The sequence below is a fragment of the Nuphar pumila genome, chromosome 4, assembly GCF_984573655.1.
Source record: "Nuphar pumila chromosome 4, dmNupPumi1.hap1.1, whole genome shotgun sequence".
NCBI classification, from domain to species: domain Eukaryota; kingdom Viridiplantae; phylum Streptophyta; class Magnoliopsida; order Nymphaeales; family Nymphaeaceae; genus Nuphar; species Nuphar pumila.
The window spans coordinates 11959141-11986456 of NC_143252.1; the positions used below are offsets into that span (position 1 = coordinate 11959141).

At 36.7% G+C, this 27316-nt stretch overlaps 1 protein-coding gene and 1 pseudogene across 2 annotated transcripts; one reads left to right on the forward strand and one right to left on the reverse strand.

Moving 5' to 3' along the window:
* The first annotated feature begins 8816 nt into the window (after positions 1–8816).
* Positions 8817–10156, forward strand: LOC149839381 (syntaxin-111 pseudogene; annotated as a pseudogene). The gene has a single exon (XR_016431479.1). The product of XR_016431479.1 is annotated as a syntaxin-111 pseudogene (transcript).
* A 13536-nt stretch (positions 10157–23692) lies between these two features.
* On the reverse strand, positions 23693–24541 carry LOC149839382 (protein RADIALIS-like 4). Its single transcript, XM_090004107.1, has 2 exons — positions 24174–24541; positions 23693–24043 (listed from the first exon to the last, which is right to left on the reverse strand). Exons 1-2 carry the CDS (start codon positions 24446–24448, stop codon positions 24010–24012), a joined length of 309 nt encoding a protein of 102 aa, XP_089860233.1. The 5' UTR covers positions 24449–24541; the 3' UTR covers positions 23693–24009.
* Between the last annotated feature and the right edge of the window lie 2775 nt (positions 24542–27316).

Consider the following 27316-nt stretch of genomic DNA (forward strand, 5'->3'; position numbering starts at 1 on the left):
TGGGTGGGATCCCCAGTGGACTGGTTACTTGGACACCCTATACCGTTTCAAAACCCGTCTTCATAATTGCTGGATCTGGTTTGGGGTTTTTATTATCCAAATTCCAAGAAGGCCTAACTCCAATTAAAACCTGAACTCATTTTGATGTAAATATGGCTGCATAAGGGGAAAAAGCTATTCGAATTTGGATTAAGCAAGGATCCACCCTAACTGAGTACAGATCTATATCCAAATCCAATTATACTGCATCCATTATGAGAGGATATGTACATGCTCCCTTCCCTCTCCTTCAACATCCTTAATACAAACAATAGTTGCATAGAAACTCTATTTTGCATTGTGTGTCCGGTTTCAGGGTACCAAACTGATTTCAAAAACATTTAAATCAGTTTGAAAATTACCAAGAAACTCATTTCTAAATGCTAATGAAACTCTTCCCTAAGAATATAAGAAATTAATCTCCAGTACAAGTGAAATCAGTACCAAACATGGTTTCATCTGTGGTGGTGACAATCAGGCAGTCTTCTCTCACTTCCATTGAGACTGCCATGAGAGGTTATTTCTCTTTCTTCAATCTAAACCTGTGTTTTATGCATTTTATATCAATTTCATGATTGAGATTTGACAAGATATGAAAGATATGATATCATGCTCATAGTTGTATATACTTTTCATAAATTCTTAAAAGAGAGCATTTACCCTATTCACCATATTATGGTCAATTTGTTCTATGTTTTTTCTTTATTATTTAGCTTGAAATTGTTCTATATTTTTTCTTTATTATTTAGCTTGAAATTGTTCTATAATTTTTCTTTATTTGGTTAGACATTGGCCCATTGTTATAGCTATACATGGTGAAATTACATGATATTTTGATTTTTTAGGGTATGTTTGGTTCGATCACATAGATTCACTTGCTTGTACACTTTAGAAAGTGAATCTCATTTTTTTTTTTGGCAAAAGCAACTAAACATAATTAAAAAGTACCCTCGCGAGAAAGTGAATTTCATTTGTGTGAGACCCCATGAGATTCGAGTTCTTGTGAGATTTAGAAAGTGAATCTCATTTGCAAATATACCCTTAGTATTTTTGTTTTTCTTAGTGTTTCTTTTCATCCCAATTAACATAGTATTATTGTCAAGGAAACCACGTACCAAAATCACGTATGAAACTCAAATCAAAACTTTTAGATACACATTTTAATAAAAACATTCCTGAAACTTTTGAGGGCCTTGCATACCCGTACATGCATTTCGTACCTACACTAGTACTTGTATCCGTCGTTGGCCACTATGATCCAAACACACCCTTTCTAAAGGCACAAATGAATTAAAAGTGGACTGTATCATGCTTAGATGTGGGCACTGGCCTGGGCCTAGGCCAATAAATTTAGCCCTAGCTCAGCCAGAACTGGGCCTCTAGCTCAGCCCGCCCCGTTGTGGGCCGACACAAGCCGTGTGTGTGTGTGTGTATATATATATATATATATATATATATATATATATATATATATGAGAACTGAATATAGTAGGCCCACTTTTCTTATTCTGCCCCGTTAGGCCGCATAGTTTGAAGTGTTTTTATGATAGATCTGAACATTTAGATGTCTTTAGCATGCCGATTTAGTGGGAATCAACTCTTGGATCATGTTTTTTAGATGAAAAATTTTATGAGCCAAGAAAAACTGATGCCTTCATAGCCATTGATTTTGGATCACGGAAAACCCCTCTATACAGGTCAGAGATTCTGGTGATCCAAAATCCGGTTCCTACTAAACAAAACCTATAGATCACATTTATGGTGTTAGATGCGAGAAAAATTGCAAAAAAAAAATGATTTTTGAAGGGGCCTAACAGGGCAGAAGGAGCAAAGGGGCAGCACCAACCCTCTCTCTCTCTCTCTCTCTCTCTCTCTCTATATATATATATATATATATATATATATATATATATATATATATACCCGACCCATTTAATCCCATGGGCCTGGGTTTTCCCAATAGGCCAGCACGTTAATTGACGGGCTGGGCTTTGACCGGGCCCCTTTCATTCTTTATCCAAATATGAATTTGATTCATATACAATAGATACATAAGGTTGACCTTGATATGAAATGTATATGGTAATATTGGATGCAGTATATATATATATATATATATATATATATATATATATATATATATATATATATATAGTGTATCGTCAGACTACTCCAGCGTCGGTCCAGCTCGGACATGCGGCCTTGCACTGCAGATCATTTTTTTTTCAAAAAAATGACATTTAGCAGCAGTGAAGACCACCGCTCGAAAAAACTGTCCGATTTTGGTCAGATACTTTGGGTGTATGACGATACACCATGCAATATATATATATATATATATATATATATATATATATATATATATATATATATGTCTGCTGGTTCTGCTCCTTAAAAATCATAGTTTTTAGGTATTTTTTTCACATTTAACACCATAGATGTGATCTATGGTTTTTGTTTAGCGTGAACAGGCTTTTAGATTTCCGAAATCTGACTTGTATACAGGTTTTTCCGATGATGCAAAATCAATGGCTATAAAGACATCAAATTTTTTTGGCTCATAAAAATACATTTTTTCATTGAAAAAATGGTCCAAGAGTTGATTCTCACTAAATCGATCTAATGATTCAGATCTATCATAAAACACTCCAAACTATAGGGGGCAGAACGAGAAAATGAAGCCTAATATGTTCAGTTCTCTCTCTCTCTCTCTCTCTCTCTATATATATATATATATATATATATATATATATATATTACACAAAGAAACTATGTCTAGGATTGTCGACCTGGTAGTGTTGGCCTTAGCTTGCCACACCTTTGGTCGCAGTCCCAGCTGCATAAAACTCGTCGAGTGCCCTCCTTCGACCTCTAAATTTGATGCAGGAGTGCCACAAAGGGAACTAGTTCCAAAAAGGTCCATTTGGATCAATTTTATTATTTTACATTTTTTTTGGATCTTTGTATTTGAAACTTGGATCATTGTGTCTGATCCTCATTTTTAAGATAAGGTTTGATCTAGTTGGAATTTAATTGGAAGGTGATATCATATTAGGTTGTATATATTTTTTTTCACAACAACAACAACTACGCCTTCATCCCAAAACAATTGGGGTCGGCGATATGAACCAACAAAGAAAATCATTCTGGGTCTTCCACATGAATCCTTCTTTTCCAATCATTTCTATCCAATGTCATGTCCTCGGTGCGGTTCAAAGCATTCATATCCTTTCCTATTATCTCCATCCAAGTCTTCCTAGGCCTACCTCGACCTCTTTTAACTAATATATTTTTCCATTTCTCCATCCTTCTAACTGAAGCATCATTAGGCCTTCGCCGAATATGTCCAAACCATCGTAAACGATTCTCTCTCATCTTATTTTCAATGGGTGCAATGCCTACCTTCTTGCATATCTCATCGTTACGAATCTTATCTTTTATTGTATTTTCACACATCCATCTAAGCATACGCATCTCAGCTACACTCATTTTTTGAATATGATGTCTCTTGGCAGCCCAACATTCCGTACCATATAGTAAAGCGGGCCTAATAGTCGTCCTATAAAACTTTCCCTTCAACCGCAATGGCATTCTACAATCGCACAACACTTCAATTGCACTCTTCCATTTCATTCACCCAACCTTTATCCTATGATTTACATCTCCATTAATTTCTCCGTACTTTTGAATAATAGATCCCAAATATTTGAAACAATTATCCACTGGTATTTCTTACTCACCAAGCTTCACTACACTCCCATGACTACTTCGTTGCTTACTAAACCGACATTCCATATATTTTGTCTTACTCTTACTCAACTTAAAATCTCTTGCTTCCAATGTCTGTCTCCATAATTCTAACTTCGCATTAACCCCAGCTCTAGACTCATCAATCAAAACAATATCATCAACAAACAATATACACCACGACACATTTTCTTGAATTGATCTCGTAAGCTCATCCATCACTATGACAAAAAGGAAAGGGCTTAAAGCAGATCCTTGATGTAACCCAACCGTTATAGGAAAATTTGTTGTCACCCCTCCACAAGTGCGGACATTGGTTACTACTCTTTCATACATATCCTTAATTATACTAATGTACTTGAGAGAAACACCTTTCTTCATCATTGTCCACCAGAGAACGTCCCTAGGTACTCTATCATATGCCTTCTAGAAATCAATAAAAACCATATGCAAATCTTTGTTCCTCTCTCTATTTCTCTCAATAAGTTATCTAAGAAGATGTATAACTTCCATATTTGATCTTCCAGGCATAAAACCAAATTGATTCTTCGATATCATGACAATCTTCCTCAACCTAAACTCAATCACCCTCTCCCAAAGTTTCATAGTATGACTCATGAGTTTTATACCACGACAGTTTGTGCAATCTTGTATATCATCCTTATTCTTATATAGAGGCACCAAAGTACTCTTCCTCCACTCATTAGGCATCTTATTTGTCCGTCAAATCTTGTTAAAAATATTTGTCAATCATTCAAAACCTTTCTCTCCCAAGCATTTCCAAGCCTCGATAGGTATACCATCTGGGCCAACTGCCCTTCTTGATTTCATTTTCTTCAAAGCCTATGCAATTGATTTTTTTTTAATCTTGCGCAAGAAGTCACGATTCATCTCATGAAAAAGAATGAACAAGTCTCCAAGATCTTGAGCATGACTATCATTAAATAGCTTATCAAAATAATCTTTTCACCTCTCCTTAATCTCCTCATATTTGACTAAAACCCTTTGTGTTTCATCTTTGATACATCTAATCATACCCAGACCCCTCGATTTCCTATCTCTCATCTTTGCAAGCCTATAAATATCCTTCTCGCCCTCTTTGGTATCCAACTTGTTATAAACCTCCTCATATATCTTATCCCTCACGTTCCGAACTACTTTTTTAGCTTCCTTCTTTGCTATCATATACTTTTCTAAATTCTCATTATCACGACTCTTACTTAGATTTCTATAACACTCTCTTTTAACCTTAATAGCTAATTTGACATCATCGTTCCACCATGATGTATCCTTACCTAGCGGTGCACCGCCTTTAGACTCACCCAATACCTCCTTAGCCATCTTTCTCATACCACCCGCTATCTTATTCCACATTGAGTCTGAATCCTTTTCGAGACACCAGTCAACTTCCTTAACTACTTGCTCTACAAACATTCTTTGTTTAGCGCCTTTCAGTGCCCATCACTTAATTCTAGGATCTATTCTATGTCTATCCCTTTTACGACATTGTCTAATTCTAAGGTCTAAAATTAAGACTCTATGTTGTGTAGATATACTTTCTCCCGATATAACCTTACAATCGATGCAACAACCCCTATCTCTCTTTCTAAGTAGGAAAAAATCTATCTGACTCGTATTAACCCCACTTTTAAATGTTACTAGGCGAGACTCCCTCTTCCTAAACCAAGTGTTTGCTAAGATCATATCATAAGACAAACCAAAATCTAAAATCCTTTCTCGACTTTCGTTTCTTTCTTTTATACCATAGCCTCCATGGATACTCTCAAATCCATCCCTACTAATGCCTACATGTCCATTAAGGTCACTGCCGATGAAAAACTTTTCACCATAAGATATCCCTTATACTACTCTATCTAAATCTTTCCAAAATTGATGCTTAATGGAATCATCTAAACCTACTTGAGGTGCATATACACTAATAATATTAATAATATCCGTACCTAATACTAATTTAATAAGTAAAATCCTACCACTCTTCCTACAGACCTCAACTACCTTATCTATAAACTCATGACTCATAACAATCCCTACTCCATTCCTATTTCTATTTATTCCTGTATACCAAATCTTATATCCCTGAGGTTCTATCACTTTTGCCTTCTCACCTACCCATTTGGTATCTTGTAGGCATAACATATCAATTTTTCTCCTACACATAACATCTACTAACTCTACCAACTTACCAGTTAAAGACTCTATGTTCCAAGTGTCTAACCTAATTTTATGGTTTTGAAGTAACTTCTTTAACCCCACCCGTCCAACAAAGTGCGAGAATCCTTGCTTATTTGACACCACACCCAGGTGCCGGTGTGATGCATCGTTTCCGATCGACGACCTAGCAACCCTTGCCCATTTATCACTGCCTCCAGGCCTATAGAGTACAACGCGTCGCTCAGTAGAAAACGCCCCAACGAAATTCTCATATTGGTTCATATTCATAGGGTATGACTAAGTTTTTATGTTGGCCGTCACTGGCCCACCGCAACCCTCCTCCGTTATCCGGGCTTGGGACCGGTTGGACCGGCAATGTATAACTAAACAGTTATACACAGGTGGAGTTGTTGTATATATTTTATTTTTTTTTTGAGGGAAAGAAAAACAGTACGTACTTTATTAACTCATTCAGAACAATACAAAGTGTATGAAATTCAGATCAGGTCGTCGAGAGATCAGCTTGAAGGGAAGAAAACAAAAAAGGGCTGTTTTTCAACATCGGTCTCAGCCATTCACACTTGCTAAACCCCCATTTACTGCCAGCCATCAGATACACGTTCAATATGATGCGGCGAGAAATGATCGTTGGGGGTGGTGGTTATCATCATAGATGCGCGCATTGCATTCCTTCAAGCAGTGCAAAGCCAACAGAACCAAATGAAGCACCAGCTGATGCTGTTAAACCATTACCTCATATTGATCAGAAACGGATCCCTGAACCATGATTCTCTTTTCATGACCACATTCAGAATGGACCACGCTGCCTTGAAAATAGATTGAAAGTACTGGCATTCCCAAAAGATGTTAAACCCATCTTCTTCTTCACTGTCAAGACATAGAACACATCAGCTAGGCATCTGTATACCCCACTTATGCAAGTTTGACTGTGTTTGCGCTTTATCGAAGGAGAGAATCCAAGCAAAGGTTTGGGAGCCCAAGCTCGAAACGCAGTCTGATTTGAATCCAAGCAAGTTTGACTGTGTTTGCGCTTTATCGAAGGAGAGAATCCAAGCAAGTTCGACTGAAATAAAGAGAGGTAGCATGAGGCTACCGAAAAGGTCTGATCCTGTACACAGACCCAAACAACTTCCCCATCTATCAGATCGGTTTCTCTCAATAAATATAGACCATACTTTCCTCCAGCTACCCCAAGAGAGGTAGTTAGCATGAGGTTACAGGGGGGGCGTGACGTTATATTTGGATATATATGATAAAAGATTCTAAGTTTTTAGTAAATTGATTCTATCTAAAACATATTTTTTGGTAATACAAGCCAAGATTCCATAAAAAAACACTTATAACCACGTTTTTTTGTCAGGACTTAACTTGGGATCACCTAATAAAAATGAGATCTGTCTAGAACATTTCTCTTCAAAGTATTAGTCAATGGGTCGTGTTTGGTTCGGACCCAGGTGGAATCAGACTTGGATCAGATTTTTGGGTATGGTATTGGGTCCGGATCTGAGTCTAATCGAGTATGCTATAAGAGAAACCATACCTGGACCCGATAAGAACTACATAAACCAGACCCGGACCATACCCGGTAAAATAATATTTTTTAGCATTTTTACATTGAAAATTTACGGGTCTTAATTGGAACTCGGGTCAGGCCCGAGTCTGGTATAAAATTTTATAAACTATACACGGGTCCATGTATTAATCGGACCTTCGTGTCCAGACCTGGGTCTTCTTATTTGTCACCATACACGCACCCTGTAAGGTTTGGTCCGGATAAACCCGACACGTTGACACCCTTAGATGTGGGCCAATACATCCCACTTTGGATGTTGGCTAGACTAATTCAATTTCTTATTTGAATTTGGATGATGAAAAGCTAATATCATATTTTGGTTTTCTTACATCTAATCTGGGTCAGATATTCATCAAATTCGAATATTTGTTGGATTCACTAGCAAAAAATCAAAACCATACATGCTTCGGGTTTATCAAATTCTACTAAATGGAATCGGTTTTGGTCAAATATTATAGAAAATCCGATCCATTGACATCCCTATCTACAGTGAAACCTACGCTTCCCCTTCTGCAGCCAGACTTGCAGCATTCCCTACTTAAATAGATGGTTTCACCAACATGTGATGCGGGCCGTCAATCTTGAGAACCCAACGGTTCAGACTTTCACCACATCTGTTTCTCATCAAAACGCTGGTCCCACCGCATGACGAATACCGTCCATTCTCCAGATCGACTGCTCCAGATCGTGGGACTCGTCCTACAGGCGTAGAGGTGGGATGCACCACATGCTTCCTGTTTGCGCCGTACACTTTGCAACGGCTAGTGACGGATGGATCCAATTACTGGCTGACGGAGACAAAGACGTTTCCTCGCATCTATCCATGCCTTTACAGAATATGACCTCCACGTCCCTCTTGCTAAATGTCAAATCCACCGTCAGGAGAAGCGAAAAGAAGAAGACGCGGACAGCCCACAAGGGCTTCGGTCGTATGTAGAGTCAACTTTGCCGGGACGTCACAAATTCGAAACCCACGGGTGCGTCTCTTGCCAAAAGGTTTAATAGGCAGGGGGACCAATTTTACTAACGGTCGGTGAGGTGGTTTTCCTGATCAACTTTTTCCCTTGTATTATCACACAAAAAAGAAAAGGCGGACAGCGGATGCAACTATCCGTTGTCATTCAAGGACACTTTAGTCATTTTACAGGGGTGACAACGGCTAGGCGAAAATATGACCGTTGGAGGAGCCACTCTCTCTGTATAATGCGGCTTCTTCCTTCTACCGTTTCAACAAATTCCCGAGAGATTTCCTGATTCAGAAGCAAGAAAGAAAGCTTGAAGAAAAAGAATCATCAACCAAGGAAAGAAGAGAGAGAAAAGAGAGATCGAAGATGAACGATTTGATGACAAAGTCCTTCACCAGCTATGTGGATCTCAAGAAGGAGGCCACGAGAGACCTCGAAGCTGGCCCCGATCTGGAGATGACTACCCAAGACGACAGCCTCCGCCGCTTCTTTGAAGAGGTCGGCATCGTCAAGGACGAGATGGAGGCGATCCGCGGCCTCCTCGGCCGGTTGCAGGACGCCAACGAAGAATCCAAACTGACCCACAAGCCTGATTCCCTGAAATCCCTGCGGAATCGGATCAATTTAGATGTTACCGCCGTGCTCAGGAAGGCGAGGACGATCCGATCGAAGCTCGAAGATCTCGACAGGGAGAACCTGGCGAACAGGAGGCTGTCCGGGTTCCAAGAGGGGACGCCGATCGACCGAACACGGACATCGGTGACGAACGGCCTCAGGAAGAAGCTCAAAGAATTGATGTTGGATTTCCAGGATCTCCGGCAGAAGATCATGACTGAGTACAGGGAGACCGTCGTCCGGAGGTATTTCACAGCGACAGGGGAGCACGCCGATGAGGAGGTGATCGAGAAGATAATCGGGAGGGGGGAGAGCGAGACATTCTTGCAGAAGGCGATCCAGGAACGGGGGAGGGGGAATGTGCTCCCGACGGTGTGTGAGATACAGGGCCGGCACGACGCGGCAAAGGAGATAGAGAAGAGCCTCCTGGAGCTGCATCAGGTGTTCCTTGATATGGCTGTGATGGTGGAAGCTCAAGGGGAGCAGATGGACAACATTGAGCACCACGTCGTAAACGCGGGGAGCTACATCAAGGATGGGACCAAGAATCTCAAATCCGCAAAGGAGTACCAGAGGAGTAGCAGAAAGTGGCTGTGCATTGGGGTCATTCTGTTGCTCATCTTGATCTTTGTCATTATCATCCCAATTGTCAGCAGTCTATCAAATTCATGAGGATGCCTGGTTATATCAACCATCTGAACATGTTTTTTGCTGTCTTTAGTGGTCTAGTCATTCTTTTTTAGCATTCTGTTGGGCTGTATTTCTGGGATCGGAGTTCACCTCAAGCTCCCGGAGAATTCGAGTTCAGTCGTTGGTGCTGTCAGCTTTTCTGTTTCAGTTGGTTTTGTTGATATTTTAGAGTTGGTGTTTTTTTGGTGGGTTTTCTGTGTTTGGAGTTGGCCTCAAGCTCCCGTAGCCTCAAACTCCCGTAGTGTTTTTTTTTTGTTGTAGGGAGACTGTTTGTCATCTCTCTGTTCTTGTTTCATTCTTTCCCTTTAATGCAATGTCATTCTTTGAATGTTCATACTTGACTATTCAATTTATGTGAAAAACAAGCTATCTCGGAATCCTTACTCTTCAACAATGAGTCAGTGAGTGTTGAGGTTCAGAGTGGACAATTCTTGTTTTATTCTTTCCCTTTAATGCAATGTTATTATTTGAATGTTCATACTTGACTTCAATTTATGTGAAGAAACAAGCTATCTCTCAATCCTTACTCATCTCTCTGTTCTTGTTTCATTCTTTCCCTTTAATGCAATGTTATTCTTTGAATGTTCATACTTGACTATTCAATTTATGTGAAAAACAAGCTATCTCTGAATCCTTTCTTCAACAATGAGTGTTGAGGTTCAGAGTGGACAATTCTTGTTTTATTCTTTCCCTTTAATGCAATGTTATTATTTGAATGTTCATACTTGACTTCAATTTATGTGAAGAAACAAGCTCTCTCTCAATCCTTACTCTTCAACAATGAGTCAGTGAATGTTGAGGTTCAGAGTGGACAATAAATTCTCTATTTAATTCTTTGCTTTAATGTTATATAACTCAATTAGTTGTTATATTAAACCAAAAGACAAAACATATTTACCGAAATGCATCTGCTGCATGAAAAGTGTGTGAATCCAATAATATGTTTTATCTGCATTTTGTATTCTTTTTCTAAAGTCAAAACAAATCCAACAAAATTTCCCTTTTCATCTAGGACGCCTTAATTGAAGGGGTGGTGCCAAAAAGATACTCTGCATTTTCATATTCTTTAATCAGATGTCACTTCAATTTTGCGTTTTTCCTTGAAAATGGGCAGCCTTAGTGGTGGTGCCAGAAAGAGAGTCTGCATTCAGACGTCACTAATTTCAATGTGGGTTTTTCCTTTTTTCCCTTTGAAAATGGGCAGCCTTAATTGAAGTGGTGGTGCCAGAAAGATAGTCTGCATTTTCATATTCCATATCAGAAGTCACTAATTTCAATGTGCGTTTTTCCTTGAAAATGGGCAGCCTTATTTGAAGAAATCACCCACCAACGACATGCTCACTGATTATTAGAAGAATCCATCAGAAAAATGGGATTCATGTGGGATGAGGGAGAGATAATGAAAAGGAGACTTAGTAACTCTGCAATGAATTGCAAAGAAATTTGGTTGATGCTGTATTTCATGTTATTTTATACTAGGTGTTGAGACTTATCTGCAATGAGTTGCAAAGAAATTTGGTTGATGCTGTATTTCTGTTATTTTATACTAGGTGTTGAGACTTATCTGCAATGAATTGCAGCGAAATTTGATTGATGCTCAATTTCATGTTATTTATACTAGGTGTTGATAATTTTCTCTATAGATAGGCAGATCTTAGAAAAATATCAGGTTCTTCAGGAAAATTATTTGATCATATCCAAACAGTGGCTTGCTGTTGCTTGCCCCGAACACTGCCATGTTATGGGCCTTTCAGAAAAATCTTCTGCCAGAGCAGCCTGAGGCTGTCCACTCACAACCATTAGATAGAAGTACCAAAATTATTGGATTTATTCTTATTCTGTATAGGAGGTGAACTTGAAAAGCAACAGACTGACTTTCCTAGGATTCATAGTGTTGTGCTGATCCTTGAAGTTTTGTTGGTATCAGTAAATTCTGAACTAGGCAGTTGAATTCATGTACTGGCATCTCCTGAAGAGAACAATGATAGAAGGACTGGCTACAGTTGATATCCATAAATTCTGAACTAGGCAGTTAAATTCATGTACTGATATCTCCTGAAGAGAAATTTAATAGGGTCACTGTTGAATAAGGGTATAATTCTCATTTTAAAACAAACAGCCTCTACATAATTTATACAGTAACAAAAACAATAGGATTTAGAAGTGTGCAGAGTATTTCGAAATATCAGCAGCAGGTTGATCTGACTCATCCACAGAAACCACAGCATCCACCAATAAAGATTCACTATTTAAAATGGTCTTAAAGACAGTAGGGAGTGAAGGAACAACAAAAAAATAAAAATGTCTGCATAGCTTTTGCGAAGATTTTTCTTAAGGACACGTTTGGAAGTGTGAAAAAATTTGAAAATTCTGTACGGAACAAAATATTCAATTTTCATGAAAATTTGCTCCATTTAAGGAGGTGGAGAAATACTGGTGAAAATTTTCATACCTGTACACTCCATATTCAAATTTACTTAGATAAATTTTTCTTTGTACTGGAAGGGATCTGCCCAACCCTAACTTGATTATTCCCCAAAACAAAAAAAACTTAAAAAAAGTTCCAAGGTCATGTTTGCATGTGAGAAGAAAATGGAAATTTCTGTAAGGAATGTGAAAAATATGTCTTCCCATGAAGCTATTCCGAACGAGAAAATCTTCATTCAAAACTTTTTTAATGCTTTTGTACAATTTCACCAGCCGCACTTATGAAGAAGCTATTCTCCACTAAAGAGGTAAGACAATAGTGGTGAAATCTTTTGTACCCATATATGCCGTGTTTTTCATATGATATGAACATTGAAATTCTCTAGAAAAATTTTACCACTTCAAAGACAACCGTTGTAGCTTTTCATGAAATGAAAGTGTAGAGCAGAATCAGGCAAAACTGGCTTATTCGGAGCAGATCTTGTCCTGTATATCTAGATGATTCTGTTGTTGGAATCAAAGAGGAATATCATAGTCGTCATAAACCATGCCTGTTATAGAAAACTCTAGTTGCTTTTGAAAAACTCATTTCTTGGAGAACTGTTTCCGAAACGTAAAACCTACTATTTCTGAAGCCTTCATGGGAAATTTATGCAAAGCTCAGGAAAAACACATTTTTTTTGAAAAGCAAGCTTGGGTAAGGCAGACCCCTACCAGATATCTCTTAAGCCCCATGTGGCAGAGGGATTCGAACCTGGGCCTTCAGCTTGGCACAGGACCCCGCTTACCACATGAGATACCACCTCGGTATGGAAAACACATTTCTTATCAAGCAAGAGACGTGTCACGTGATAAACCTATTTATTTTATATGTGAATCACATCTCTTATGCATTTCACTTAAATAATAAATCTTTTTTATAAACAAATGGAGACACGTACATTATTTAAAAATTTTAGTTATTTTTTAGAAATATTTTTTAATGTTAAGAAAGATGTGACACTATTTTTAGCTTGTTTCCTGAATCTGTTCTACTTAAACCTTCCTGATGTTGCATTTAAATATTTTATTTAAGATATTTATTATGTGATTAAAAGCAACTTTTTTGTACATTTATTTACATGAAGTATAAACTTGTGTGATTGTTTTATCGTTCTGATGTAATCACATACTTTGAAATTAATTTACTTACAAGTTTTTTTTAAATTTATAACCTGAAGAAACGACACTAAGCACAAAGACCTGGTCGCCCTGGCTCACCCTGCCATATCTACGGTTGTCATGCCAGCAGCATAAAATTTTGAGGCTAAGATCCCCACCCCAAGATCCTATGCTTGCACAAAGGAGTGACGCCCACAACCACCCATGTATCTTACCCCATAACATTACCCTCTTCATCAACATATAACAAAAATCCACCATCCATGGCTGCTTTGCTTGGTTTTGCTCTCTTTTCTCTTTGCCTTGCTTTTTTCTTTGCCCTTCTTGTTCAAGGTAATGCCACCAGCTAGCATTTGTTTTGTTTTTTTTTCTTCCTTTATGTAATTATATATTTAAGTGAGGAGAGCTGCAACTGGTTTTCCACCAAAGGGGGCTCGGCTTGTCTGGTAGGAGCAGCTAGTGCACGTCACCTTGTGTTGAGAGGTTGCAAGTTCAAATCACAATGGTATCGTTGTATAACTGATAGGGGTCTGCCTAACCCCAGCTTGCCTTTCAAAAAAAAAAAAGTTCCATGAATTAAATCATGTACTAGAGTAAGCTATGTTGGGCAGCCTTGAAAAACTGTGTTGGGATGGAGGTAACAACCCCAACACCTCATTACATCACCATTCACAAGAGATCGTTTTTGACATCACCATTTCCAACGTTACATTTGAGTAACACAACTTTGACAAAATCATATTTTAGCGACACATAGAAATGGTGTTTTCATCCCCATGCCAGGCTCCTAATTTTTTTCATTGAAGGACAGGTAAACCAACCTCAGAATCAGAGACTTAGTCGCGCTAGATAAGTTTGCCGTACTTAACAGTCACTGTCTCGACAGAGTAGCTGTTGATTTTTTAACCCTGGCAAAATCTGACATATACATCAGAAAAACATAATCCAAAGGTTAGTTTTTACTGAGATTAATTTGTATACAGATCACATTTGGAGGGTCAAATGTACAAAAAAAAGATGAAAACAATAAATAAATTACATTTTTTCACTTGATCATGCCGATGTCTTTACGAGAAATAGATCACATTTGGTGTAGAAGATGGCAAAATTCAGTTGAAAATAGCATGATCATGCCGTTGTCTTTTGTTTTCCAGCTTTCTCTACCATCCCCTCTACCTAGAGCAGTGGCGGAGCCAGAAGTTTTTCATTGGGTGGGCAGACTTCGGGTGGTGATGATTGACCTCTATCGGTGGAGCAATGGCTCGAAGCCTCCGTGGTGGTGAAGATCATAGATCGAGATTGAAAGCCTGTTTCGGTAGTTGAGCCACCTCCTTCTCGGTGGTGATCCAACAACAAGCCGAAGGTCTTCCAACTGAGGTGCCTCCTCAGCTCCCTCTCGGAGGGGACGGTCCTTGCCACAGCATGAGGAGGAGCAACTCCCTCGGCTGGCTCCATCCCATGTCCACTGTCTTCTGCGTCTGTGTGCCATAGGGTACTCTGTATCGCAGGGAGGCTTTCTCCACTCCTGCACCACCAAGCTCCGATCTTCTTCGACAAGCATTTGCAAGGAAAGAATGCAACCACCAAATGGTGCAAAATGAAGAAGAAGACCCGAGTCGTATCATATTTCGACTCGGTTTCTAATTCTGGGGTGGGCGACCGCCCACCCATGCCCACCTCTGGCTCCGCCACTGACCTAGAGTCATGAATCATTGACAGCCCAAAGTTGCAAAAGGATGGGATCTTGTGATAATGTTTTTGTTTTTTGTGAGAGAAATAAGAATTTATGCGGTAGTGGTGAGTCATTACATTCTTGTCGTAACTGATGAGATATCAGTTGCTGCAGCAAAACAGAATCACGATACAAACATTCCAAATCAGAAGATCACAAAAAAACCCAGAATCAGTTCTGCCAAGCCTAAATGATGTATAAGACCAAATACATTTCATTTGCATCAGGAACAAGACAGGGTTATACATATATCTGTACCAAGCTTCCTTTGGAAGCCCATCCTAAAGAAATCGAACAGAGAACGGACCGAACAACTCTGCTAAACCCTACAAATCGTACTACTGACAAGAATCGCAGAGTCGTGACAAAAAGCCTCTTTACTCTTGCCCTCCAAACACAGCAACTGTAAACAAACATTGAAAAACATTTCAGTTGTGTGTGCAGCTTCATTTTCTCATGATTTGGAACAACCATTATTACGATATCATAAACTTTCTTTGCATTCTTTCAAGACCAGAATCCTCCTCCAGATTTGTATATTGAAGATAAAACAACTTCACATCTTCAGCGGGTGCATTAACCAAACATATACCAGCATATAATGTATAGAAAATGCAACACACATAAATCTGCATACCAGCAAAAATTAGAAGACAACTTGATTCCTACTGATCCAGTCTAACACCATCCTAGGTCATTTTTGTCTAGCCCAAGGTGAGGCTTCCCATCTCAGTTGCTCGTGAATCATGATGGGATCTGCAGTGGCCTGGCGAAATCCGCAACGATTCCACTCCTTCCAAACTAAGTACCAATCTGAGAACACTCAAACCCGCCAAATGAATTTTCAATTGCTACCGCAACCATCAAGTTGTGAAGCAATTACATCTCTTCAAAAACTGAAACGACTCCAACTCACATTAAAATCCTCCCATGCTTGAGAAAGTAAGGACCGAAAGAATGCACATTTCCAAAATAGGTGGAAAAGTGATTTTATTTTTCCATTTTTTCTGCAAAGAGTACACATACTACTAGCTAGGTGGACACCATGATGCAAAATTCTTCAATCAGTATTTATTCTAGGGATATGCATGAGAGATGCTCGAAGAGGAAGCCCACTTTGCCACAATGCCTTCCTAGACAACCAAGTTACTGCTGGGCCAGACAAGAGCAAGTAAAGAGAGCTTGAGCTGAAAAACTCATTGCTAAAAAGTGTCCATATAAAAATATCCTCCTTGTCATTGCATTTCATTGGGCAACACCCTTTTTGATAGATTTCTATGAACGGTCAAGTCCCAAGTAGTTTGGAAAGGGGGACCAAAGATCCAGCACCCGAGCATACTTCTAGAGGATGCATAAAGACATGGAAATTAACGTATCTTTAAGCCGCTCAAGTTGCCACCAATTGTCTTGCCAAAAGAGAGTAGAATTGTTATTATCAACTTCAACCCAAATACCAAAAGACACACACTCTCTCTCGTGATAATGTTTTTTAATGATAACTAACACTTTATCGAAGACTTTGACGCCATTCAGATTTTCAGTATACTTTTGGCCATCCTTTTGTTAGACTCAAGAGAGAGAGAGAGAGAGAGAGAGAGAGAGAGAGAGAGAGAGAGAGAGAGTACTTATAGGTGAATCAATGTTGTACATTTTTTTGTCTTATGAACTTCATATGAACAACATGAAAGACTGAACAAATCCAATATCCATGAATTAGTAGATAAGGAGAACATTGATGATTGATTAAGAAGCCAACTACCGACTCAATGAAAAAAAAAACAAAGGAAAAAGAGTGAAAATTTCTTGACTTCTACTTTTGTTTCTTGGTTCCTCACATCTTTTTTCACTCTTTCACATATATATATATATATATATATATATATATATATATATATATATATATATATATATATATATATATATATATATATATATATATTTGGTACCCTTGTGAGTACGAACCCCAAGTTGGAACTCATAGTGGGAGGTTGTTTTGACCAAATCTAACCCCACCTATGTATTCAATACGGTCAAAATAATTATAATGGACTCTTGGATCATAAAGGTACAATTTTATAAGGGTTGAAATTTTGGTAGATTGTAAGTCATTGATTTTTCAACTTATGCAAAATCTTACATGCATGGAATAACATATTCCTTCCAACCCAAACTTGTAGATTACACGTGGAGAGACAGATGTGAAAAAAATATCAAAAAATTATATATATATATATATATATATATACGGTATTTTTCTATGCACTTATAAAGGAATTATAGTAACTGTAGACTCTTTCTCTACTAGCACAAATCATGAATTTGCATAAATACTAAATGATCAGTTCTCATGCATGACTTAATGACAACTAAGAACATGCTAGATCCTAGTTTCAGGAAGCTTCTTGCTACATGGGGAAGCTCTCTTCCCCAAAAATGGGCTTCAGAAGGGAAAATCTCCTCACTTCTCAGAAAGAAGAATTTTTTTTGACAAACCCACTGGCTAAATATGAGAAACTTGATTCCCTTTTGTGTAAAGTCTGCCTCCTTTTCTTTTCCTGAATCAATTGCCTCTCACTTATTTAACATTTCCCTTTAGCTTCCCCCTAATTTCTAATATTTTTCATATTAGAAAATATAATTTTTTTTACAATAAACTTGCATGTTTATTTTATATGATTTTTATACTTGTAATTCATGTCCACACTTTTTATGTGTTTTCTTTTCATTTTTTATGTACTTGCATAATCATTTCACAACAATATCCCGCTTTCCTAATCATACTACTTTTTAACGTTCACTTCCTTAATGCTTTATGTATGGCCGTTGGTTTCTTGTGCTACTCTTGCACATTTATATGAATTTATCAAAATGCTCAGGTATTCACTAATATGTAATAAGTGTTTATATATATATATATATATGAAAGCTGAAATATGAAAACTGAAAATATGGTTATAATTTCCAACACTTTTTTTGCAAATCCAACCATGTGGATGTGCTTGACATGGTGAATTTGCTAAGAATCAACCATTGGATCGTGTATTTTCGATGAAAAAATTAATATGATTTTTGAATGCTTGAATATTGATGAAGAATATGAGTCATTAATTTTAAAGCCTTAAAAAAAATCTTGTTTATGCATCAAAATCGGATGATTCAAGAGTGTGTTCTTATGAAACCTGACATTCTTACGGTTAGATTTAAGTGAAAAGAATACAAAATTCATAAAAATTATGGTTCACACATTAGTTCTCATATTTCCAGTTCTGTGGTAGCGCTTTAATGCCCTCTATGCTTAACAAAAATGTACTTGCATTGACGCCCAACACTCAAAGAGCAAAAAAAAAAACAATTAGCGGTGACAAAGTTTTTAAACCCCGCGGCGCCACCCCCGAACAAGTAGCGGCACTTTTGAAGTGACATTAGATGTCCTTTTTTTTATTGTCTGAGCGTCTCATATATGCATGTGCGTTTTCATTAAGCAGGGATGGGATTAAGCATCTACCACTATATATATATATATATATATATATATATATATATATATATATATATATATATATATATATATATAGAGAGAGAGAGAGAGAGAGAGAGATCGTCTCCTCGTTTTAATGCAACAGCATTTTTGTGGTGAAAATTCCATTTGAGCAACAAGAATGATTTTGAACGAATCCAATGTCGCGGTATATGGCATCTTTGACATTCTAGGCCACTCCATTTGAATAAAGCTGCCATAGTACATCTGCTTAGAGGGCCGAACTTTGTCCGTGAGATCCCCTTGAAAATGGTTCGAATGAGAGATATCTTCCTAGCTGCCAATAATCTTACTACAGTAGTAATTATTATCAAGGATGGATTCCTAAAATTTTGACCGAATGCACCCATGTGTCAAATTTGGGGGTAAAAACCACCCTAGCCATGAGTTACAACTAGAGGGTTGGTTGCCCACGAGGGTATCAAATGCTAACCCACACACACATAGTAGAGAGAAGGTGATTGAGCGTTAGGTACTTGTGAAACGTGTCTGACAGAATTTTCAGGTTTTGTTCATTTTATTTTTAAATTCTGACTATACAGATGTGATCTATGTACTTGATTTTATAGGGATCAAACTCTTGAAGTGTTGGATTCTGACACATGGGTGGGTTTTTATAAGGTTAAAAAAAATTGGCGGTCCAAAATCTTGGTAAAATTTTTAAGCTCTAAATATCATTTTTTACATTGAAAAGACATGATTTAGGTGTGGGTGCTTCGTAAATCGACCATGCCCAACACATTTATAAGGTCGAAACTGAGAAAAAAATATGAGAAGAGCAGAAAAACCCATCAAGCACTTATTGCAAGCTCCTACGCTCTAATATATATGTGGGTAAATATTGGCTACTAATAAAGGTACAAAACTATTGAGTAAGAAATCATAGGTGCAAGTTGTATTGACTTAATGTAACCACATAGATGTTTTCAACATGGTTTGTTTGCTAAGGATCAAGCCTTGGATCCTGTTTTTTCGATGTAAAAATGTGATCTTTTGAGTTATGAAATTTTGTCACATCATGAGCCATTGATTATTGGACCCCTTTAAAAACATAATTACTTGTCATAATCACATGATTCAAAACAAGTTTTCTTCTAAACATATCATATAGATCACATCTGTAACATTTGATCTACAAAGAATTAAAAAAAATTTAAGAAAAGAGTGATTTCTACTTATTAGTTTTGTATCTTCGTAACTATCCAATATTAACCCTCTATATATATAAAGAGAGAGAAAGTAATGTGTTCCTTAGGCTCCTTTTTTCGTTAGGCCTCATAAAAAATAATATTTTTAAGCATTTTTTTGCACATCGTAGATGTGATCTATAAGTTTTGTTTAGTTGGAACCGACTTTTGGATCGCCAAAATCTGACCAGTATACAGGTTTTTCTGGTGATCCAAAATCAATGGCTATGAAGGTACTAGTTTTTCCCTGCTCATATAAATATGTATTTTGGTCAAAAAAGCATGATCCAAGAATCGATTCTTACTAAATCAATCATGCTAAACACATCTAACGGTTTATATCTATCATAAGATACTTAAACCCTATAGGACACAATGGGGCAAAACAAAAAATAGGGCCTAATATGTTATAAAGGTTTTTCTAGTAATCCAAAATAAATGGCAACTAAGGTATTAGTTTTTCGTGGCTCATAGAAACATATATTTTGGTTGAAAAACATGATTCAAGAGTCGATTCTTACTAAATTGATCATGCTAAACACATTTAACAGTTCAGATCTATCATAAAAACACTTAAAACCTATAGGGTCGAACGAGACATGGGGCCTAATATGTTCATTTCTCATATAGAGTAATGTGTTCTTTAGGCCCTCTTTTTCGTTAGGTCTTATTAGGCCTTTTAAAAAATCATCGTTTTAAGTATTTTTTTTACACGTCTAACATTGTACAAGTTTTACTTAGTGGAAACCAGTTTTTGAATTGCTAAAATCTGACCGGTATACAAGTTTTTCTAGTGATCTAAAATTAATGGCTATGAAGGTATCAATTTTTTCTGACTCATAAAAACATGTATTTTGGTCAAAAAAACATGATCCAAGAGTTGATTCTCACTAAATCAATCATGCTAAACACATCTAACAGTTCAAATCTATCATAAAACACTTAAAACCTATAAGACAGAAACGAGGCAGAATGAGAAATGAGGCTTAATATGTTCAATTCTCATATAGAGTAATGCATTCCTTAGGCCCCTTTTTTGTTAGGTCTCGTAAGGCTTCTTAAAAAATCATAGTTTTAAGTATTTTTTGCACGTCTAACACCGTAGAAGTGATCTATAGGTTTTGTTTAGTGAAAATCAGCTTTTGGATCGCCATAATCTGACTATACAAATTTTTTTGGTGATCCAAAATGAATGGCTATACAGGTACCAGTTTTTCCTAGCTCATAAAAACATGTATTTTCGTCGAAAAAACATGATCCAAGAGTCAGTTCTCACTAAATCAATCATGCTAAAAACATCTAACGATTTAGATCTATCATAAAACTTTTAAAAACTTATAGAACAGAATGGGGCAGAGTGAGAAATGGGGCCTACTATGTTCAGTTCTCATATAAAGTAATATGTTCTTTAGGCCCCCTTTTTCAATAGGTCTCGTTAGGCCCCTTAAAAAATCACAGTTTTAAGTACTTTTTTGCACTTTTAGCACCGTACAAGTGATCTATAAGTTTTGTTTAGTGGGAACATGTTTTTGGATCACTAGAATCTGTATATAGGTTTTTTTGGTGATCCAAAATCAATGGCTACCAAGGTATCAGTTTTTTCTGACTCATAAAAACATATATTTTCGTTGAAAAAACATGATCTAAGAGTCGATTCTCACTAAATCAATCATGCTAAACACATCTAACGGTTCATATATATATATATATATATATATATATATATATATATATATATATATATATATATATATATATATATGGTAACCTCTAACCACCTTTCTGGCTAACTGCCAGCTAATAGGGCCTTTGAAGGTTTTTCATGCTTTTCTTAAATATGACCATTCGAATGTGTTTGACATGGAATATACAAGGGAACTGACACTTGGATCATGTTTTGATAAAAAATATGATTTTTCAAACATTGAATATTTCTGAAAATCTTAAAACCATAGATTTTTAAACCTTATAAAAACCTCCTGCGTATTGAAATCGGATGATCCAAGCCTATAAACACATCTGTATGGCCCTTCTTAAAAAAAAAACATGAAAAAAAACCCTTCAAAGTCCCTGTCAACCGGCGGTTAACGTCCTAGGCTTTGGACGCACAGCCTTGCACCACACATGATTTTTTTGAAAAACATTAAAAGTGCATATTTTTTTGTGCCACTTATCACGTGCACGATCAGCGGCACAAAAAGTGTGATTTTGGCGTGGGACACGTTGTGTTTGACAATAATGTCCTCTCTCTCTCTCTCTATATATATATATATATATATATATATATATATATATATATATAAAAGTTTGCTACAATCATTTGTATCTACAAAAGTCTTAGCAAACTTTAATTTTTTTATGTTTTTTGTGGAAACTGACCGATGGATGTGATATACATCCTTATATAAATGAGAAGCAGCTTTTGCTCCAGTCGAATCTGATTTGTGTGCAGGTTTTTCGGGTGATTGAAAAGTCAATGGCTATAATAGCACCACATTTTTTTCAACTTAAATAATATATTTTCCCATAAAAACTGCATGATTTAAAGGGCAATTTTTATTAAATAAACTAGGTTGAACACATCTATGAGGTTTGATTGAGTCAAAACAACTTTGATCGTGAGATTCCAATAAGATTTTAGGCACAATAAACTGTATTAAAATCTCAGAGAAAAAATATGGTGGTTTGAACCATGTTAAATATAGCGGTGCACATTCTTATTTGTGTATGTCTATCTATAAAAATGTTATATCTTGCCTTACAAATGTATTTAACATGTTTTATTTACTACATTTATCGTATGTAATATAGCATAAGATTTAATTACTGAAATGGTATAAAATTAGTGGCTCACGATTTCATGAAGATAAAGATGGCGTAAAAAAGAACTGAAACATCTTGGTGAAGGAGAATTTAATAGACGAAACGGTAAGTATGACATGTTAAACATAAACCCAAAGGTAATTTTTTGCTTTTGGAGATTAAATCTATGCAAGTGACACCGTAAGCTGGCTCAATACAATAGAATATATATATATATATATATATATATATATGTGTGTGTGTGTGTGTGTGTGTTAAATTTTTGGTGCTAATGAAGGTATAAAACTATCTAGAAGAAATCACTTTTTCCAATTTCTTGTGGATCAGACCTTGCAGATGTGATTTGTTTCTTTGTTTAGTAGCAAATGAGTCTTAAATTATGTGATATATGTGAGTAGGTATTTTAACGGGTTAAAAAAATCAACAGCCCACAATATACCAAAACACCATAACTCAAAATTAACATTCTGTTTTTTTGTTGCAAAAACATTATCCAAACCTTAGTAGTTAGATTGAGTTGATTCAGCTTGCACCTATGATTTCTAGCTCATATAATAAATAAAATATGCTAAACATGATCCAAGAGTTAAATTTTGCTTTTGGAGCTTAGATCTATATATATATATATATATATATATATATATATATATATATATATATATATATATAGTGGTAGCTGCTTAATCCATAGCTGTCTAAACAGAGTGCAATCACGCCAGCAAGCAAAAATGGCTCAAAAAAATGCGCAAAGCGCTTTAAAATGCAGAAATAAGGTTTTAGCGGCACTTCAAAATGCTGCTAAAGCCACACAGGGATGTGTTCAATATTTATTAAAAGGGCCTTTAGCGGCTCTTCAAAATCTCCACTAAAGCCCTTTTTTGCACCCGCGGAAGCTACAGATTAAGCAGTATATATATATATATATATATATATATATATATATATATATATATATATATATATATATATATATAGAGAGAGAGAGAGAGAGAGAGAGAGAGAGAGAGAGAGAGACCATAGATTGACTAGGTAGGTACCCATGGTTTACATACATAAAAGGAAGCCATTACATATTTGAGGTAACCACGGCACTAGCATACTATCCATACGTTCTTTCATCTACCACAAACCTTGAAACTAGTAAGACTAACATATGAAAACCACACACCCTGTTCCCTTCACATTATATAAGAGGAACAAGACCCTAGATTAGGGTACATAAACTTTATTGCATAACTACTGTAGGCAGCAAGGAAGAAGGCAATATGCGGATAACGCATAGTTATCACATGCCAACCATCTCCCCTAGCGTCAACTGTTCATTGACGCTGCAGCTTCAAATGCATCAACATCCTGCAGCGAAATAAAGATCAAAATAAGAAACAAGCAATGGTGTTCCCTTGTCCCATGTATTATAAGGTAGATAAGAATGAGAAGAAACATAACCAACATAATTTATTTCATTCAGATTATAAACAGTTACCTTTGATCCTTATCTGTTATACCAGAGCTACTCCCCTTACTATTATCTGCAGAACACCTGTACTTAGGATATGGCACTCGGCCTGATTCAATAGACCTCAAGTCATCCATCAACACTTGATAGTGCAGCTTCACTTCCTCTTCAGTCTTGTCCCCAACCATGGCTGCCACGTTCTTCCAACGGTCAGGAGTGTCCTTATCATACACTGCCAAGGCCTCCTCAAAGGCCTTGTTCTGCCTTGCTGTCCATGAAGATCTAGTTGAACGGGAAGCCATTAATTGTTCTCTTCAAGAGAGTGAGGGAACTCAAAGGAACTACAGGGGAACACAAAGGGGACTAAAGGACTAGAGGTGGTTTTCATGCATGAGAAAGGGTTCCACAGTGATGGGTATTTATAAGGAGGGGGAGGATTTCCGTTTTTGTGTGAGAATAAAGTTTAGGCTGTCTTGATTTTTCTGTCAAACCACAGAAGATGAAGGAATCCTACCCAAGGAAGGCGAAGGGGAATCAGAATCCCCTGATGTTAGAAAATTGACTACCATATGTACCACAAAATGTAGAGTGAGAGAGAGAGAGAGAGAGAGAAAAGAATTCATGAACAGTGTAATCAAATGTCTAAAGTAAGTGGTGTTTTGGAGATTCCCATGATGGAAAGAATTGACTTCATAAAAGGTAATCTGATTACTAAAGTAGTGATGTGGAGATAACCATAACAGGAAGGAAAAAAATTCGGATTGCAGCAAGTTATATACAGGGTTTAGCTGGAGTTTATTAGTCTTTCAGACTGTGAATTGAGGTTTTACTAGAATTTTCTGTCACATGCAGTCTCTGTCATATATCTCAAAGGGATGCCCTTGGGTTTAAGACTTTAAATCATCCCGTTCACAGGATGACCCTAAAAAGACTGACACCATCTTTCCAACAATCACAGAGGAGCCAGGTAACAGTAGATCAAAGTTCCACATATGCCCCCATTGATTCTACGCGACTTCTTCACCTAATAACAAGATACCAAACGGGATCTAGCATCGTTATAAAAAGGTAATTTCCTGATAAGGACCATACCTTTTACCTGATATTTCAGATCATGCACCATCTTTTCTGCAATTCCTGATATAGCCTAATAAAAGGTTACCTGAAAAGGAAACATTGCAAAGGCAAGTTAAAAACTTCAAAGACACTATTTAGTTTTTATTTTTATTTAATTACATTTTCAAGTATTTATAACCCTTTAGTTTCTGTTTCTATCAATGAAGCAAACAAAGTAATATTTCCTCTAACTTTTTCAATACTTATCAATGGGGGGCTCCGCTTGTGTGTGGCAGGAGCAGTTAATGCACGTTACCTTGTGTTGGGCCGTTGCAAGTTTCAATCCCTATGGTAGAGTTGTAGGTAAGGGTCTGCCTAACCCCAGCTTTCTCTGTCTAAAAAAAAACTTTTCAATACTTGGTAAAACCATAAAACTATGAAACAATAGAATTTTTTTATTTATCGGATAAACGAAATCAGTTTCTCTATTCATAACCGTTTAAAATTTTCTACTTACTGCCTTTGTAAACTGTTTATGTGACCTTGATACTCAATATGAGCTTTACCTTTCTTCGAAAAGACATTTTGAATAGCCCTCTGCATATCGGGAAAATATTGGCTGCACTAGTACTCTAAACAACTTGCATCATGAGATTCCAATTGAAATGTACATAAAAATGATTGCAGCTGATATATAGACACACTCATGTTGTTACAAACATTTGTATGTACAAATGGCTTTTAATCGTCACTCATGGTGCAGGTTGTTTTGATCTTATGGACCTCATAGATAGATTCAACACGTCTAAAATAGTAGGGATCAGCTTTTAAATCGAAGAAACACGATTTTATGACCAGGGAAAGTATCACACATTATAGGTCATTTTCCGTATATATAATTTAGTTAACTCTAAGCTTCGAATCCTATGTGCCGGCTTGCTCATAAAAAAATCTATTTGAAAATATCATGATTCTAATATGATACTTTACAATGTTGATCCTTTTGAATTCAAAAATATGTTATAATTTTCTTTATAATTTTTTAAGAGAAAGTAATTTTCTGTATATTATGTGCTAACATTTTTTTGTGATTTTTTTTCAAACAATCAAAATATTTAAAGGCTCATTTGTTTTATTATCATGTAAAGAAAGGCTTCACATGGGAATGGACACGGATTTTAAAAAAAAAATCTAGGTTAGCCTTTTCTTGTGAAAGCTATTAGGGCATGTTTGGAAGCGAGAAAGATGTAAGAAAAGTAATGCAAAATGGAAAATCCGTATGGATTTTTTGACCCTTCCAAACGAAAAAGACTTTTTCGCTGAAAGAGTTTTTCTAAAAAAGTGTACTTTTTGATAGGAAACATTTCTCCATGAGGGAGGGAGTAGGGGAATGTTTCCTACCAAGAGAAAAATTATTTTTATAGTCCCCACCACCCACCACTCTCTGCCTCCTATCTCTCATTTTTTTCACAATTTTCACTATATTTTTCTCACGTTACACAAAAGAGCAAAAAAATTTCTTTTGAAAAACTTCTCATATAAAAAACTCTCATAGGCAAAACTTTCTTTTCTTATGAGAGTTTTAATCTCTTCCAAACATGCCCTTACAGGGAGAGGTATGAAATGATTTACACTAGGGGTCTGAACGGGTCAAGTTTACTCAGACCCACCTCGGACAAAACCCTATAGGGTCCAGGTATGGTGACAAATAAGATGACCCTATTAAGACCCGGGTTCAAACCTATGGTCCAATTATTACATGGACCTTGTTATAGTTTGTGAAATTTTATACTAGACCCAGGCCTCACCCGAGTTTCAATTAAGACCTGCAAATTTTCAATGCAAAAATGATAAAAAATATTATTTTTTCGGGTATGGTTCATGCAGTTCTTATCAGGCCCGGGTATGATTTTTCTTATGGTAGACCCAATTAGACTCGGCTCCAGACCCGATATCATCCAAGCCTGGTTTCACGGTTCCAACCAAACCCGATCAATTGACACCCCTAATTTACACATAAGATGCCAGAAAAAACTGAGGCCAACATGACACTTTCTCAGCACAACGATTTGATGCTTATTTCATTTAAGGTGGAAAAGCATTGCAACAATATT

Excerpts from the sequence above, each read along its gene's own strand:
- LOC149839382 (XM_090004107.1), bottom strand. The coding sequence starts at position 24,448 with ATGGCTTCCCGTTCAACTAGATCTTCATGGACAGCAAGGCAGAACAAG. Across the intron at positions 24,044-24,173 it reads ATAACAGATAAGGATCAAAG|GATGTTGATGCATTTGAAGC; the intron begins GTAACTGTTTAT and ends ATTTCGCTGCAG.